The 19,507-nt window shown below is 38.7% G+C and overlaps 1 protein-coding gene across 8 annotated transcripts in view; it reads right to left on the bottom strand.

Moving 5' to 3' along the window:
* Positions 1–1,386: 1,386 nt before the first annotated feature.
* KLHL24 (kelch like family member 24) overlaps positions 1,387–19,507 on the bottom strand; it is a 54,461-nt gene continuing 36,340 nt past the window's right edge. For all 8 annotated transcript variants that reach the window (XM_056819840.1, XM_007485951.3, XM_056819843.1 and 5 more), the window contains one exon: positions 1,387–6,682. In XM_056819840.1, coding sequence (XP_056675818.1) covers positions 6,482–6,682 — 201 coding nt within the window. In that variant the 3' untranslated portion in view covers positions 1,387–6,481. The remainder of the gene's footprint in view (positions 6,683–19,507) is intronic.

Genomic DNA, 19,507 nt, shown 5'->3' on the forward strand with positions numbered 1-19,507 from the left:
TCTCAAAGTGATAACTGATATGGTCAAGTTTGTCCTAAATCTATCCTATTTTAAAGGTGTAGTTAAATATTAACTTTAAATATGTAGGTTAGGGAAAGAACAAAGGCTTATTTCACAACTGACTAAAAATTCACAATATATTGGGACACAACATACCTTGTTTTAATGATACAGACAGGATGAGACCACCATCCCCAAACCCCAAAAGGCCCTGGTTATAGTTGCTCCTCCAAGACAGCATGGAATATAGTGGGGAGTACTTCTCATTAGTTTTTGTTTTACCCCTTTAAATCCAGGCTCGTTGTCCCTTCCAGAATCTCAGAATCTGTGCAGTAAGAAACTCCAGAGGGGCCAGCTAGATAGTGTAAACCTTAAAATTTCTTAGACTTATAAATGTTGGAAATTTCACCATTGGGAAATTTCATACTTGAAAAATTTCCTACTGATAGTCTATTGGAATGTGAACCCCCTTGGCATGGGAGGGTCTTTCTCCTCCCTACTTAAGATTACTTTAGGACAGAAACCTTTTGCTGAACAATGGAAAGGGCTTTGACCTATGCTTAAGCATAGAACAGGAAGTTCTTTGAGTCATGATTGATTTTAGAATTGATACAAGAGATACTTGGAATGACAGAACCAGGTCTTGGAAACTACAATCTCCACCTTACTTAGAGTAACAGGATTTAGGAAGGGCTGCAGCAAAGGATCAAGATTTAATTATTTGAGAATATGACCTTCAACAGACATGTGCAAAGCCACAGACCTCTGGGCGGTCCTGGGTTAAGCTAGAGCCACCATTGGCACAGGGAAGACATGGACAGTGATTGGTAGATGTGAGAACTGAGGGGAGGGAACTTAGATGGTTTCCTTAAAGATAGCGGGGTCTGAGGACTGAGGAGGAGGTTTTGCTCTGAGCGAGGTGGCTCTGGAAGTGGTTGGAGAGGTTTTGCTCTGAGAGGTTGTGCTCTGAGAAGCTTGCTCTGAAGGAAGCTGGAGGTGGAGGCCCCTGAGACTGTTTCTCCATTTTGGTCACGTGAGTGATAGGGACTGATCTCTTTTCTTTGTCTCAGCTATCTAAGGGCTTGGGCCTTTTGGCCCAGCCTAAACAGAGGGGGTATTTAATCCCTATTCCCTTCTCTCTCTAATACCTTTCTTCCTCCTGTTTGTAATTAAACTCCATAAAAGGTTGACTGCTGACTTGAGTTTTCATTAAGGAATTACATAGCTGAATTCCTTGGCGACCTTAAATTAATATATATCAGTCTTTTAAAGTGAATTCCTTGTCACAATAGTCTCTCTCTAACCAACCTATTTGATGCTTGAAACCAACTTAATCATTAGCTTATTTGATAGATCTCTCTGATAAAGAAAAACTTAACACAAATGGAAGTTAAAAGATAAATTTATTAGATACATTACATATTTTTTAAGTTTGAAGAAAATTTTTCAAGTACACTTAAATAGAACAGAAGTACTGATGGGCTACAACAGAACCTTAAAGACAACAAAATACAAGGTTATCTTTCTCAATGTGACGTCAACCTGGAGCTCAGAACTGACAACAAATAAAAATGGCTGTTACTGCTCTGGACTCCTGGCAGAGCTGCACTTGGGTCCAATTCAATAACTTGTTTTAACCAGTTAGCTCCCAAAAAAAAGAATTAGCGCAATGGTTTTAAATTTTCTGTAAATAAAATTGGCAAAAAGTTAACAGCTTTCAAGAAAAATGAAAAGAAACACCCTATTTGGGGAGATGGGGAATGGTGCTAAAGGATAGCAGGATTGCAAAAAGGAACTTTGTGGAGGCAATTTCTTGATATGCAAGTACATAACCTGTATGTATTTTAATTAAAGTTTAACAGTATGTTCAAAGGAGATTAAGAGATTATCTGAGTGTCATAATGAGCACCTTGGTCTGAAGACAGAAGAGAAATAAAACCACCCTTGGTACTCTGCCAAGCAATTGCTATACTGTGGCTTACTACACAATTGAAGGAATCCCTGGAACGAAGATGTGACCAATTAATATTTCTGAAGATTATGGAAAATGCAGGATATGAAGGTAAATAAATCACAAACCTTAGGCCATAGCTTAAAAGAAATTATCACCATTTTAAAGTGATCTAATTTTGTTCCATTTTGCCTAGAATTCACTACACAAATTAAAAAGTGGGGAACCATATTTGCACTATAGGAAAGAACTAGGATATTTATCTAAAGCAATTACTGCACTGTCTCTTGAGGATACAACATTTGAAACAACACTAAAAATCATTTAGGCACATCTAGCAAATTCAGGCACAATTCTTTCTGAAACACAAAAATTCAATTCAGACAGACATTTATTAAGCGCCTACTATGTGCAAGGCACCATGCTAGGTGTTGGAGATACACAGACAAGAAAATGACAAAGTCTCTGCCCCTCATGAGCTTAGTCTCTTTGGAACAAGAATGCAAAATAAATTACTACAGACGTGTCACTGTCATTTTCATCATTTATCACTTGACTATCCTCAGCACTAGAGTATCCTGGTAATTACACAAAATGAAAAACATTCATACCAAAAAAAAAAAAATCCCCACGCTTCAAAACTATTGGCTAAAGTCTGATGAAGAAAAGGTAAACTATTCTGCTAGCTATTTTGGAATTATTGATGGATTCACACACTCCTGGCTCATATGGTCTCTGGCACCCAACATTCTGAAGTGACACCTTAATTCAGTAATTCAGCTGTCTTTGGGCCAAAGAGCCCCTAAGGTAATTACAGTACCTACTGAATTCATTTATCTAACTAAAGACTAATGAGGTGAGTGAACATGAACTTGGTTTCCAATGGGTTGGTTTAAAATACTTATAAACTAACAAATCCCTAAAGGCTGCTGTATAGTGAGTAATGTTAACTCTTGCTGAAGACAGTGGTTGATACCTTGCCTTTTCACAAATCAGGACAGTCCACAGATGACCTTTAATAGATTCCTGTCAGACTGCACAGACAGCAGATTATGTTTCTCTGAGAACATTATCTGAGGTAAGAGATGCTTCTTGCACAGATGAGCCTCAAGCTGCTTTCTCATGCACACCCCAAACAATTAATTCTCTACTTTCTTGCGAGTTAGTTAGGACAAAACAAAAATATGGGCCTGGTCCTTGGCCTGAGCCCTCACAGCAAAATTTTATTGTCTACTGTCATTTTTAGACAATAGAAAAAACCTGGTATGTAGATGATCAAAAGTCAAAGAACTTTTGGAATCATTTCCTGAGTTTCATTGGGCATTTGACAGTAGAGATAGACAGGTGAATGATGGATTGTTAGTAAAATAGAATGCACCAATCAATAAATCATTTTCTCTTTTTTAAGAGGCAAGAATGAATGTTAAGTCACTATGAGGGTAAAGCCCCCTTTCCCAATATGTTTCAGAGCCTAGAATTATGACTGAGAGAACCTAACTAGTGACAGAAGCCCAAATTGTTAGATGACAAATTCATTTCCTCTTCAAGTATTTTTTCTTAAAAACAAAGCCAAAAAATCCTCCAAATTCTTGTGATAGCTGAACTTTTAAGGTTAAAGATTCTGGAGATCCAAAAGTGTGTTATTCTATGCCCGTGCAAAGGAGGGGTGGTTCCTGGAAATGGGAGATGGATGACTCCTCAGTGACACCAAGGAGAGGAGTTAGACACTCTTAACAAGACCTAAAGACTCTCTTTAGTGGGAAAGAGCCCAGAAGTGTCTTTGCTTCTCTGACACCTAGGGAAGAAAGGCCAGCATTTGAAGGATCTTTTCTCTGTTGATACAAAAAACAAACCCACTAGATTCCTTCCTTCCCTAAGGTAGCACAACTGACTAAACAGAAGACAGCACCAAGTGCTCACTCTTGAGCATTCCTCCTCCCGACAGGCTTGACCTAGCAGATGTAAAAGGAAAATGGCTCTGTTATAAAGGTGGTCAGTCAATATCTCCCTTTCACATATAGGTAGTTCCCATGGAAGAGAGTTTCAAAATTGCCCAGGTAAAAATCCGCTCCAACAAGTAAACACATTCTCTTCCATTTAATTCAATTAAGATCTAATCTAAATTTGCCTGCCTTTCTTTGAGGATGACAGATGGCTAAGAATGACTCTTCAGGTGTGAGTATTGTCTCTCATTCCACAAGACCAACAGCTACCAAAAAACCCTCAATAGCATGATGACAGACAGTATGATCATCACCTTTGCTTTTACTCTAAGGGTACTATGAATGTCTACACCAACATGCAGTAATTAATTCTCTGTAGCAAATCAGTTCCATTAAGTGAGGATGGCCCAAAATTCAAGGAAATATCAAAAATCAGTTGGGTCACTTTAGCTTAAACACCGTCACCCAAATTCACTGGGAATACCCATTTTTAATGATCTTTGGGTTATTAGTCTGGAAAATGATTTGTTATTACATAGTTTCAGACATTGATCAAGGAGAAAGAAAGCACACATTGGCTGGAGCTTGAAGGTCTACCTTGCTCCTTAGAACATTGCATCATGTTTATTATAACAGTTGGCGCACAGATATTTTAAAAATTAATGCACAATAGTAACAAAATCCTAGTAAACTGGTCATACACAAAAGACAAAGATGTGAAACCACAGAAGTCATTTATCTGGAGAAAAACATTTCTGTATCAAGTGCCTTTATTTACAGGTGGGCACTATTTTACAAATACACATAAAAATGCAAATGAATCCCTGTTGTAATCTTATACAATAATATGTACACAAGAAATTATACAGCGGTTTAGTACAAGCAAAATTCTTTGCCACAAAATGAGGGTACATTTCCCCCCTAATTTTAGCTGAAATGGTTCTTGCTTTAACTTGGGGGCTAAGAAACTTACTTTACACTTAATTTTTCTTATGCTCCTAGATGCCTTTTTGAAGCTGTGAGCCAAGAAGCATCTTACTAAGAGATTTCCAGGCAAGGGTCTTTTTGTTTGGGTTGTCTTTATTCTAACACATTTGCAGAGTTTCCTTTGAATAGCAAAAAGATGCATGGGATTCAGTTTCTAGCTAAGTATGAAAGACCAGGTTTTGGGAAAACAAATCCTAAAATAATAAATGAGACAGTCCTGCAGTTCTAGGCTTTCTGATAACTCTACAGGTATGGTTATGGATATAACATACTCCCACATCATATCAGGTTTGGGGAACTAAGTTACACTGACACAGAAATAATAAAGAATCACTTGTAACAGAGATCCTTTGATGTGCCCCAGAAGACCAATGTGACCAATCTCCTTCAGTGTCACAGCTAGTGGGAAAAGAATGAAGGGCTGGAGGAAGGGATTGGCTTTTCCTTGAGCCTGACATTTCTCACTGGTGGAAGCAATAATGACCTTTAAATCAAGGCGGAAGGGTTTTTTTTTTTTCAGTATGTTCATGGTCCCTGAATCCGAACTCTGAAAAGGGGTTTTCCCCTTGGTGGGAGTGGCAATGCTTTAGAGCTAATGGAGATCGCACTGAGATCCCTGAATTCCTCCAATCAGAAGCTGGATCCTCACAGAACAAAAGGCAACCATTGAGATGAAAGAGGTTTTTCACTATGTGGACCTGATTCAGGGAAATGAGCAGCCACTCTGGTTACAATGTTGGCCAAAATCTCCAGGGTCTTTCCCAAACCCTTAACATTTAGTCCAATCCAAGAACCACTTACTATCCTCTCTTTAATGTGAGGGATCGATCATGCTCTTTTCCTTAAAAGGGTTTCATAGTTTCCAAATGAATTAGCCTATGACTTCTGACCTTCAGGGATTATTCTGAGTCTTCCCAAATTGCTGCTTTTGTAAAGAGCAGTATTTGATCACAATTGCCATGGTGCTGCATCTCAGGTATATATCAAACTGAAAGAACCAATAACTAAATTAACATCCATAAGAGAGAAAAAAATTCCACTGCTACAACTTTCCACTTTAAACTACTTTCTTGTGACACAAGATTTTTAAAAGATGGTTTAAGCTATGGGTGAAACGATGAAGCCAAGCTGAATAGAGAAGCTATACCAGCTTTCCTCTAGAATGGCTGTCATAGGCATATATTGTCTAAGAACAGACTTAGAATAAAAAGACTATTCACAAATGGTGCAAAGCTGTGTAGGCAGACAGTCAGGCAGGCAATATATGCCAGTCTACGTAGACCTACCAATACCTGTAAAGGTTACCTCCCATGAAGGGCTCCCTTTGGATAAGAGAAGGAACCCATTATCAGATCATTGTTACCAGAAGTCAGAAAAGGACTGTTAACTACTAGTAAGGCTTTGGACATTTTACTATTTACAGCTTGGAAATGGGCACTGGCCCAGGTCAGGCAAGCATAGAAACTCTTTTGTTTGCACATAACATGTAAAAACCAAAACCCAAAAACCTTGAGTGTCTGTTTGGGGCCTCTGGAAACATTCCTGTTTGTGACAGAAGCAGCGGCGGAGGCAGCAGCTACCTCTCTGCAACTTCCTGGCTTTACAGTTTAAAGCACTTTTCATTGTATCTGTGAATAGTCACACAGCCATGATAGGACACTGGCCGTGGCATGGCAGCCACCTCGGTGATGATGCTGGTTGCAGGATCGTAACAAAGGATTGTGTCTGTCGCTTCTCCATTTTCTCGTCTTCCTCCCAGGATATAGATTTTGCCATTACACACTGACATTCCACAGTTTTCCTGTTTAATCAAATGTGAAGGAAAAAAAGGAATAATTATTCAAAAGTAGTTATAGCTGGAAAAAGGAGGTCATAAATGATAACAATAATGATGTTCAGTCATTTCAGTCATGATCAACTTTGTGTCCCTATTCTTGGCAGAGATACTAGACTAGTTTGCCATTTCCTTCTCCAGGTCATTTAACAGATGAGGAAACTAAGGCAAAAGGGTGTGCCCAGGGTCACACTGCTAGTAAGTGTTGAGATTGTATTTGAACCTGGGGAGATGAATCCTCCTAATTCCTTATCCAGTGCTCTATCCACTGTGCCACAATCACAACAGTTAGCATTTATTTATCAATTTAAGGTTTGCAAAGCACTTTATAATTATCTCATTTGATTTTCACAACTGTGAAGAGTGAATTGTCTTATCCCCATTTTATAACTGAAGAAACAAGAAGCAAAGTAATTTGTGCATGGACAGTTAGTAGGGTTCTGAGGCTGGATCTGAACTCCAGTCCTCCTGATTGGAGGCCCAGCATTCTATACAGTTGGTGCTCCTTGGCTGCCACTGGGGTACTTATTTACTAAATACCTGATTACAAATTGTATGATTAAAATCTATGGCAATTCTCTACTATAAAAAATATAACACGCAGTTTGTATCATGAATAGCATACAATAAACATATAATTTGATTCTGTTCCAAATAAAGTCTAGAAGTTCATTTGTTTTAGGCTCAAAGAATACAAAGTGCCAGGGGCCATAAAAGTCACTGTTTGACAAGTCACTCGTAGAAACCAAAGGGTTGCAAAGCAACCCCCAAGAAGGATGGAGACACCCACTCAGCCCCTCTCTGTGACTTCTCTCACTAACATCCCTTATTACTGGAATTGCTATGATTACTGTTCTCTTCCTAGCTTCAGAAAAAATAGTATGAGTAAAATATTTGCAGGATTAACACATGTGTTTCACTTTATTTCCCCACATTATCACCAAAAGATCATACTTAGAAAATAAAACCTAAAGACTCTTGTGGGTTAACTTCTAACAAAACTGCACTTAGAATTCCCCACCCTCATGTACAGGCCAGGAACAACCTCTCCCAAGCCAGTATATTAATTATCCTTTGGGGAGAAGCTGGTACACCATGCCTCACTAACTTGTTTTACCAACTAAAACATAAGTAATTTGTCTTGGAAACCCCCCAGTGAAACATTAGAAAAATGCTTAGCCTGATATTAAAAAACTTATCATCAGTGTTTTGTTGATTATCTCCTAAGACATCCTGATTAATTTTCTTAAATTTTCTTATTTTATTTTTATTAAGGGTAACAAATGATTGTTCTTAGTATGAATTTTAAAACTATTCCACCCTCATCAGACTGTCCTTTAGAAGATCTGATTTAGCTATTTCCTGATCAGTAACAATGGAGATACTTGGAATAACAGAATCAGGTCTTGGGAAGTCCACATTTTCTCTACCCTCCTTAAGTTTAACAAGATTAGGAAGGTCTGCACTAAACCCAAAGATTAAGTAGTTGAGAAAAAAGGCAACAGACATGTGCAGAAAAAGCAGCAGATCCCTGGGCTGTCCTAAGTCAATCTAAGCTATCATTGGTACAGATGAGACGCAGGAAAGTGACGTAAAACCATCTATATAAAGCATGTTACTTCCTCTCTCTGCCTCTTACCCTGGAGAGGACTCTGGCTGAGAGTGTGCTAGGCGTTTCGCTATCTTAAGAGTGTTGATGGTTAGTTTTGCCCTTGAGCTGATTCAGGTTTGGGCATCTTGGCTGAGTCCCTTTGGAGGTCAGGCTGATTCTTTCCTCCTTCACACTTAAAACCTTACTTTCTAGATCTCCTAATCTTCCTGCCCAATACTAGCTCCTTCCTTCTTCCTTCTTAATCTCCTCCACTATATCAATTAAATCACCATAAAATTTCCAGCTGAGTTTGGGTGTTTCATTAGGATTTTATAAATAAAATCCTTGGCGACCAAATATAATTATTACATTTAGTCTCAACCATAATTTTGACCTTTATATTAGTTTATCCGCAAGTCTGAGCATCTCACAGGTTAATGAAAGACTTGACCTCTAGCTACGTTGCCTGTAACAAGAAATCATTTATCTTTGCAAAAGCTTTGTGTATGTTGTCAGAATCAATAGTAACATTCATGTAGAATGATCACAGAATGTTAATCAAACGATTTTTAAAAAGTTAATGTATCTCTTATCTAATTATTTTGTAGGGAACATATATGTTGAATAATGTAGCTGTGTGCCAAGAAAATATGTAACCATTGAGGGATATAAAAATAAACACAGCTCTGGGCCAGATGAAGCAGTTCCTTGTAACACCTGGCTCTAGGCTGATACTCTCAACTGTCTTCCCATCATTCATTCATGCCTTCGCTGTCACACCCAGTCAAAGACCCCCAAAGCCGTGGACAGGGAAGGCCCCAAAACCACAGCAACGAAGAAATTAGGGGGAATTTAGTTAAGATCTTGGTTCAGATCTGGCCTCAGACACTTCCTAGCTATGCAAGTTACTTAACCTCAATCACCTCTCCCTCATCACTCTTTTGTCTTAGAATTGATGCTGACAGAAGTTAAGGATAAGGGGGAAAAAAGAGTATACTGAAATTCAAATAATACAACTTTAGACTTTATAAAGAGGAGATGGAGATATATTATAGCATCACCTGGATAGATATAATAACTGGCAGACCAGTTTTCTATTCCTGAACAAGACTATTAAAATTACTCTGAAACAATGGGCAATTACCTTATCTACACAAATTTAAGACTATCACTTTTCTTCTTAAAAGATGTTATCTATTTAAAATATTAAAAAAGAAATCTATGCCTTTTTTTTTTAACCCCTTACCTTTTGTCTTAAAATCAATACTGTATGTTGGTTCCAAGGCAGAAGACTGGTAAGGGCTAGACAATAGGGGGTAAGTGACTTGCCCAGGGTCACCTACCTATGAAGTGTCTGAGGTCAGATCTGTGACTCACAAATGAAGTAGAGGTCAGTAGATATGGAGAGCATTACATCCTTGACTATAAACGTCAGTTTCATAATATGATGTAATTGTTAAATGTATATAATGTGCATGATAAACTCCAGTTATATCATGCTGAAGAGGACTCAAAAAAACAAGTTTTCCCTTCTGGTGAATTCCAGACTGTAAAAACTATAGCTAAGGACAAGCAGATGACTCTATAGCAAATTATCAAACAGAAAGAAAGGGAGGCAAGAAGAAAGGACCTCCATCCTTCTTTCTTTCTTCCTCTAAAAGCTTTTGGACTTTGGATAAGCTGTCTCACTGTAACTAGAGCTATAGATATCAATAGATATAGATATAAAAAAAACTAACATTATATAACACATGCTATATGTTGGGCATTGTGCTAAGAGCTTTAAAAATATTCTCTCAATGGATACTCACAACAACCTTTCAAGCGAGAGGCTACTATAAATCCCAATTTTACAGATGTAGAAACTGAAGCAGACAGCAGTTAAGTAACTGTCCCAGCTAAACTTTTAAAAATCTCTTTAAGCAATCAAGTTGGCAGATTAGAAACAACCCAGATGAACTCTCCCAACATGTATTTTCAAATAACATTAAAATAATGCCTCAAATCACATTCTGGAGCAACAGAGCCAATAAAAGGTCAGAGTGAGACACTATTTCCACCAAAGATAACTCAGGAAGTTGGTCAGAGAAGTCTGAGACACTGGGGCCAACTGAGACCACACACAGTAGAAGCACTAGTCAGGGGCCTTGGAAGAAGCTTCCATAGCAGCAGATACAGCTTGGGGAGCTCTCAGCCCAGGGACCATAAAGGGGTGAGATTACTGCTTTGAAAGAAATTATAGTGGACCCTTTGCTGGCACCAGGTACAGCTGGCAATTCTACAGTCACAAAGGAGCACTAGTGTTTGAGTCTGCAGGGAAGCAGGGGTCCTTCTTGGGTGAAAACCCAGAGTACAGGCCAGGAGAGGATTGACCACACCTTTCTTTGGATCACACCATCTTGGAAGCACCCCAAATCTGCAGCCCTATAGAACTAGCTCTGAAAACAATAGCACAAAAGAGTCTGACACTGGGGACAGTCCTCCCTCCATCCTTGGTGAACCAACCTCAATTCTAACATAAAAGTTCAACTTCAAGAAACAGGATGGAAAAATGAGTAAACAACAAGTAAAAACTCTGACCATGAAAAAGCTTCTATGATGGCAGGGAAGACTGAGATAAACTTGGAAGAAGATAACAATGTGAAAATACCCCAAAAACCTCAAATATAAATGTTAATTGGCCCCAGGCCCAAAAAGAATTCCTGGAAGAGCTAAAGAAAGAGATAAAGAGAGATAGAGGCAAAAATTGGAAAAAGAAATGAGCATTGCAAGAAAAGTATAAAAAGAGAATAAATGGCTTGATAAAAGAAGCACAAAAAATGCTAAAGAAAATAACAACTTACAAAACAAAATTGGCCCAATGTAAAAGAGGCACAAAAATTCACTAAAGAAAACTCCTTGAAAAGAAAATGGAAAAACAAGTACAAAAAGTCACTGATGAAAATTCCTTAAAAATGAGGATTGGACAACTGGAAGCCAGTAATTACTCCATCATATATCAAGAAATAAACAAACAAAAAGTCATAAGAATGAAAAAAATAGAAGAAAATGTGAAACATCAAATTGGAAAAACAACTGACCTAGAACATAGATTGAGGAGAGAAAATTTAAAAATTATTGTTCTACTTGAAAACCATTATCAAATTAAGAGTCTAAATGTATTTCAAGAAATTATCAAGGAAAACTTCCCTGATATCCTAGAACCAGAAGGTGAAATGGAAAGAATCTACCTCCTGAAAGAGATCCCAAGAATATTATAGACAAATTCTATAGCTTCCAGGTTAAAAAGAATATACTCAAAGCAGCCAGAAAATAATTCAAATATTGTGGAGTGTGAAGATTACATAACTCCCATGGTTTTGAAGATTAAATTAAATCCCCTGCCCATTTTTTAGATTTAATCACCAAATGTGTAAACACCCTACTTACAGTTGAGTGGGGAGATCTGTGACCCATGTGTGCAATAGTGGGTGATGAATCAGAATCGATTGACTGCCCCCTGGAGGAAGGCACAGGAAGTGCCACAAAAGAAAGTAAGAGAATTTGTGGGAGAATCATCTAAGATTAGTAGGATTTTTGTCTGAGATCTTCAGAGAGAACTTTGATTAATGGAGTTCTTGAGTTCTTCCTGCTTGGTACTTCTGACTACTCTCATTCTTCTGAGTTCAAGTTGGAGTTTGGTAAAGAATCTGCTGACTGAACCTGAGACCCTGTACATGGTGAGACTGTCCTTGAATCTCTCCCCTTTGGACTGACACATGGTGAGTGAAAAAGGCTGACTCCTTTCCTGGATTTTCTGAAGAGCCTAGCCTCAGAAGAGACTTATCCTCTTGAGAGAGGCTCCCTGCATTGGACTAAACTCCCCTGCCTGTTTTTGAGCCAGGGGTTAGAGCAAAATACTTAGTGCTTAAGCTAGATAACTTACCCTATCCTCTCTCTGATTTTCTAACTTCACTTTCTATATTTTGTAAATAAATTGTAAATAGATCTCTTTGGAATTAATTAAATTCCTGGCAACTCTATTTTAAAATAATCCAGCCCAATCTTTTTATAAAAAACAAAACAAACCCTTATCTCCCCCTTATAGGAGCCATAGTCATGATCACACAAGTTTAGTATCTTCCACGTTAAAGGAGCAGAGAGCTTTGAATATGATATTCTAAAAGGCAAAAAAGCTAGGATTATAACCAAGAATCACCTACCCAGCAGAATCCCCTTTTGGGGGGAGGGGGAATGGTATTTAATGAAATAATAGAGGACTTTCAAACCTTCCTGATGAAAAGGCCAGAGTTGAAGAGAAATTTGAAAATTCAATATAATATTCAAGAAAGGCATAAAAGACAAACCTGAAAAAATAATCATGAGTCTCAATAAAGTTGAACTAGTTGCATTCCTATATGTGAAAATACATGGAACTCCTAAGAACTTTATGATTATTAGAGTAGTTAAAATGAATTTACATAGACAGAGGGCATGAGTGTGAATTGATTATGATAGAATGGATCTTCCAAAAAATGAAGGTTGAGAAAGAGAGATACACTGAGAGAAGGAGGAAGGGAGAAGTAGAAAGAGGAAATGTTTCTCACACATAAAAGAGGTGCATAAAGAAGCACTTTTACAGTGATGGGGAAATGGGGAAGGAGGAGCATGGCAGGCAATGCTTGAACCTCATTCGTATTGGAATTGGCTTAAAGAAAGGAGAATATCTTTTCACAATTCAACTGTATATAGAAATGTAATTAAATAGGGGGATAGAAGGGGATGTTTAGGTGAAGCAGTGATTAGAAGCCAAATGAATACTTTGGAGCAGGATAAACAGACATAGAAGGATAACCAAGTGAAAAAATGGTATAGAGGAAAATGCAGAGTTAGTAATCATAACCACGAATATGAATGGATGCGATCACCCATAAAACAGAAGTGGGTAGTGGAATGGATTAGAAACTGGAATCCAACAATATGCTGTTTATAAGAGGCATACTTGAAACAAAGAGACACATAGTAAAAATAAAGGTTTGGAGTAGAATCTATTAAGCTTGAGTTGAAGTAAGGATGGCGAGGGTAGCAATTATGATCTCAGACAAAGCAAAAGCAGTAAGAGATCTAATGAAAAAGGATAATCAGGAAAATTACATTTTGCTAAAAGGTCCATGGAAAATGAATGTAAAATGTTTTTATAGCAATTTTCTTTGAAAAAGCCCTCATATAGAAATGAATCAAATTTATAAAAATAAGAGCTACTCCCCAATTGACAAAGGGTCAAATGATATAAAAAGTCAGTTTTCAGGGGAAGAATTCAAAGCTATCAAGTCATATGATAAAATGCTTTAAACCACTGTTAATTAGAGAAAGACAAATTAAAACAACTCTTCAACACCACCTTACACATAGCAGAAACGATGAGGGAAAAATAGGTACACTAATAGAAATGCTGGTGGAGTTGTACCACTCAGGAGAACTATTTGGAACTAGGCCCAAAGGGCTGGAAAACTCTGTACATCTTTTGATCTGGCAATATTATTAATAGGTCTGTACTCCAAAGAGATCAAAGAAGGAAAAAGACCTATCCATACAAAAATACTCATAGCAGCTCTTTTTGTGGTGGCAAAGATTTGGAAATTAAGGGATATTTATTGTTTGAGAATGGCTGGACAAATTGTGGATTATGATTGTGATGGAATACTATTGTGTAATAAGAAATGACAAGGAGGTTAGTTTCAGCAAGACATATAAACTGATGCAAAGTGAAGTGGGAAGAACTGGGAGATCATTGTGCACAGCAATAGCAATGTTATAATGATGATCAACTAGGAAAGAATTGGTTACTCTGAGCAATACAATCCAAGAAAATTCCAAAGTACTTGTGATGGAAAAATGCTATGCTATCCACCATGCAAGAGTGAATTGATGAACTCCGAGTGCAGACTGAAGAATAATTTTCTCGCTTTCTTTATTTTTCTTGTCTTTCTTACAGCTAATATGGAAATGTTTTGCATGGTTTGGGTAAGGATGAGAGGGAGAAAGAGAATTTAGAACGCAAAACTTAGAAAGAAAAGTGCTAAAAATAAATAATAAAATTTAAAAAATCATCATCTTTCAGCTGAATTTCATATTCCTCATAATAGGATTTTATCTGAATTGCCATCTTACTTTCAGTTTCCTACTTAAGAATCTAGGGGGTAAGAAGTGTTTATGGAGCCCTAAAAGACCCTAAGAAGAAAGGAACTAGAATCCAATCAAATTGTTTCAAGCAACTAATTTCCCCCAATTTATTCAAATTTGCCACTATTTATAGCTCTTTAACAGGCAGAGGCAATGAGGAATTCTATTTTACCAAGCAAAGACATTTAGTAATTATACTTTATCTCATAAGACTAATTAAAATTATAGCCTACCCTCTAACTACACCATACTGTAGGAGGTTTTTCAGAGTACAAATCATATATATTTGAAGGCATTAAATCATTTCTACCCTAAGATATAATTTTAAAAATCTATAAAATAGATGGCACTCCATTCTTCCTCCCTCCCACTGTTTGAAATAATTTATTATTCCTTTAAAAGGCTTTCCATAAGCTTATAGTTTTACACACTATAGCCTATTACTAATATCGCTGTATTGTTCTGAACATTTGATGAGAATATAAATTAAAGATTGTTTTTACAACCATAAGACAAACTGCCTACTTACTAGTGAACCACTGTTACTTGGCAGCATTTGTCACATGAGTTAGATAGCAATGGCTGGAGGAAAGACAAACTAAGCCTGCCCTGACTCCAAATCAGGTTGCTAGAATAGCAAGTTAAAAGTTGGAGGTCCATTTTGGAATAATTTTACGTAGCACATTTGATCCAGATGGTAAGAAATACAAGCATAGTTTGGCTATGTTCTCCTGCATGGAAGGGCATCTAGTGGGCGGGGAAGAAATATAGATTGATTAATAATAATAGGCTTTTGGAAATTGTTAAGAATGCTGATTAACAGACAAGTACAATTAAGGGGTCTCTAGAAAAGGGCTTACAGGCTTTATCACTGGCCTAACACTGCTGCAAATTTTTATCAATGAATTTCACAAAAACATGGATAGAAGGGATAGCTAGTACACTGGACACCAAAATTGGGAATAGAGGTTATCAATAGGGTAGTATGTGGGCTAACAAGGTGAAATTTAAAAGAAATCAAATAATGATTGCACTTGAGTCTCCCAAAATGGGTAGTAGAGGTTAGGGGATAGATAGCTAAAAGGACTTCACGTAAAACAGATGGTGGTGAGGAAGCCCCATGAGTGACAGACAATTCAATTAGCTAAGTGATCAGAGGCTACACTCAGCACAGTATCCAGAGGATTGAGACATTCTAGATTTTCATCTTTGTTAACAGTTGCAACTAAATGAAAATGGTTCTCAGGCAGCGGTCTGACTGTTTGGCATAAACAACAGAGAAATCAGAGAGGGAGAAGAGCAAAGGACTTGGGACAGAGCTCCAATGGTCACCATGGTTAGAGACTGTGATCTGGGGGAGGATCCAGGAAAGGAGTCAGAGAAGAAATGGTCAGAGAGGTGCAAGGGGACATTCCTAAACACTTGTTGCTTGCTGGCCTTGGCCCTGGCATACATATACACACTCAATGTCGGTCACTATGAGATCTCTCCTACACTCCAACCTGACTACAAGTGAGATTCTCCTTCAGAATAACATAACAGCATCTGCCTGCTGCTAACTGCTCTCTGAAATGATCATTCTCATCATTCTGAAGATGACAAAGCTGTAGCTCTGGAGGGAAAATCAAATAGCAAAGAAGCAATGCAAGTGGAGGCCCGAACCCAAGGCTCCTGATTCCAAGCCCAGACTTTGTTCACACAACACCCCGAGCCTCAGAGCACAGCAGAAACTACATGACACTTGACAGGGTTTGGTCTGAACAATCACATGAGAAAAGTCATGATAAAAAATGTCTGCTGCCCAGGCTCTGCCAATGAGTGCAGATGGCCAGACCCACAGAATCCCCAAGTACAGGAATCCCGGACACCCTGTATGAATGATGGGCTAAAAAGGAGGAACAAGATGAACCACTTTGGGGGAAACAAAGAGTGATTTTTAATGGCCCAAAACTTTTCTACGAAACAAAGGCCCAGTTTTAAAAAACCTAAATCGATCTTTGTCTCCAGTGAATAATATTTGGAAATGCTCAAATAAATAAATAAATAAAATAAAAAACCTAAATCTTCCTCCTATGTACTTTATGGTTTTTTGAGTCAGACTATCAGAGTTTCAGAAAAATCAAGTTACCTGGAAAGGGTAATGAAGAGAGGCACATGGGAGCATAAGGAATGGACACATCCTATTACCAATTAAAAACTGGATAAGAGGGGGAAGCTGAGTAGCTCAGTAGATTGAGACCCAGGCCCAGAGATGGGAGGTCCTGTATTCAAATTCAGCCTCAGACATTTCCTAGCTGTGTGACCCTAGGCAAGTCACTTAACCCCCATTGCCTAGCCCTTACCACTCTTCTGCCTTAGAACCAATACACAGTATTGATTCGAAGATGGAAGGTAAGGGTTTTAAAAAAACTGGGCAAGAGAGATAGTAGAAAGGATGCTAGTGGAGAAATGCTGGTCAGTGGGAGCACAGAGTAAAAGTATCCATGTAACTGTCTTGACTCCAGTGTTTGCATTTCAAGGTCTTTAACAGCTCTAGACTTAATCAAAAATGCTTAAAAGTCCATTACTTCATTAAAGTTCAATTTCCCCCCTTCTAAGATTATTCTGAGCCTTGTAGGGTCAGTCATCCTTAGCTGCAAGCCTTTATCTTTGGGAAGATTGCATTCTAAGACTCTCTCTTCTTTAAAAATGGCTGCTGCAAAAGATCCTTACTATGAACTAAATGCACTGGTTCCTTCTGATGTCTCGCAGTATTTTTCTTTGATATGGAAGCTCTAGATTTTGGCTATGACACTCAACTAGAGTTTTCAACTTGGATTTCTTTCAGGAGATAACTGGTAGGTTCCATCTATTTACATTATGCCCTCTGGCTCTAACAGATCTGGAAAGTCTTCATTTATGATTTCTTTTTTTAAAAAACCCTTACCTTCCATCTTGGAGTCAATGCTGTGCATTGGCTCCAAGGCAGAAGAGTGGTTAGGGTTAGGCAATGGGAGTCAAGTGACTTGCTCAGGATCACACAGCTGGGAAGTGTCTGAGGTCACATTTGAACCTAGGACCTCCAGTCTCTATGGCCTGGCTCTCAATCCATTGAGCTACCCAGCATCCCCCACATTTATGATTTCTTAAGATTCCAGTATCCAGGTTTTCTGGGCTTTGGGGTGGAACAGGAGTGGGAAGAAGTCTAATGATTTTAAGTGAGTTTTCCTCAACTTGTTTCCCAGGTTAGTTGTTTTTGATCATTGTAATAATTAGAGCTAACACTTATATCAGGCTCACTATGTGCCAGACACCGAACTAGGTGCTTTACAATTATTGTCCCAGTTGATTTTCACAACTACCCTGGGCAGGAGGTGTTGTTATGAGTCACATTGGACAGATAAGAAAAACAGAGGCAAATAAGGTTAAATGACTTGCTTAGGGTCACATAGTTAGTAAGTGTCTGAGGCTGGATTTGAACCCATCTTCCATTCTTCTGGCCCGGAACTCTATGCATTGCACCACCCAGCTGTCAGTAGATAGCCTGGCCTTTCCTCTCATTTTCCTTCTTTTGATTTCATTCTAGTATATTGTCCCCTAGAATCACTTAGCTCCCTTTCCAACATTATCCTATCGTTGTCTCCTTGAAAAGGTTTTTCACTTTTTGTCTTAAGTTAATTATGTCCCATTTAATTCTTTCCTCCAGAGCTTTTACTTTACATATACTTTTTCCCTCTATTTTGTTTCCTCTCTCTGAAGTACTCTTGAGGTCCCTGTGGCTAGGCCATCTCTAGGCTTGCTGCATCGGTTCTGAAGCTCCTCCTTTCTTCTGGGTTTACTTCTTAGGGCAGCCTCATTGAATCTAGTCCCATCTTCAGGATCAGTTCTGGGTGATGGGCTTGATGCCAGGTCTGCCACCTCCCACCCCTCTGGCTCTCCTGGATGAGGAGTCAGGCCCTTCCTGGATCTGATCCCTCCTTCCTTTCTACTTGCCCTAGTATGTCCATGTTCAGGGTGCTGCCAGGTTTCAGGCTCCCCTTCTGGGGCCTATTGGGTCAGCCACAGTCAGAACACAGTGGTCACTAAGCCAGGTCAGAGGGCCACAGGCATCTGATGCCCCTGCTGCTTTCTCATAAGCCCCCAAAACCTTCCCTGAAAGAGTAGTGGCAGTCTCTGGGCCTGTTTTCCTTCTTGTGTTTGGCCTGGGTTCCCTGGCAGGAATGTCTAACCAATACACACAGGCCCTTTGCTTCTTTGTGTGGAGTCCTGGACTGGATAATCATTGTGAAGAGTGAATCAAACTCTCTTTGTATATTAATCAGCAACTTTTAAATTAATTAATCAAAAACTTAAGCATACCTACTTAACACTAAGTAAGAGTGTTCAGTAATTTGCAAAAGTGGTTAACAACTCCAGAGACCACTGACCTGCCATTGGGCAGTGTTGGCAAATTGAAAGACTGTGATTAGTTCCCATAAAGTGGGGAAGGAACAGGAAGTGACGTGGAAAAAGGACTATAAAAAGTCCTAAACTTCCTGTCCAAAGGACTTCGCCTTGGAGCTTCTGCTTAGGACTTCCCCTTTGGACTTCGGCTTTGCTTTTGGATCTTGACTTTGGACTGCTTTTTTGGAGGACTTCTCCTGGGGACTTCGTGAATCCTGCACTGGCTTGCTGGTGAGTAGCTGGCCTTCCTTTCCTGGCTTCTGGAGAGATTGGTTCCAGAGAGGCCTTCCTTTCCTAGAGGAGGAAATCTTGCTGAAGATACCACTGAGTCCTCTGGCTGAAGGTTACTGAGCCCTGCCAGGGCTAAGCCAGACACTGGAGCAACATTTAAGGTGATAGGCTAGACATTTTCTCTACCCTCTTCTTACATTTCTCTACTTTCACTCTTTCCACCTCTTTGTAAATAAAGCTACTAAAAGTCATTTTGACTTAAGCTATAATATTTTTTTATTTGAAAATTTTAAATTAATTTAGATTCTTTTTCCATGGTGACATGATTCATGTTCTTTCCTCCCCTTCTCCCTTCCCCTCCTGTAGCCAACAAGCAATTCCACTGG

This window comes from Monodelphis domestica, chromosome 2, assembly GCF_027887165.1.
Source record: "Monodelphis domestica isolate mMonDom1 chromosome 2, mMonDom1.pri, whole genome shotgun sequence".
In the NCBI taxonomy this organism is placed as follows: domain Eukaryota; kingdom Metazoa; phylum Chordata; class Mammalia; order Didelphimorphia; family Didelphidae; genus Monodelphis; species Monodelphis domestica.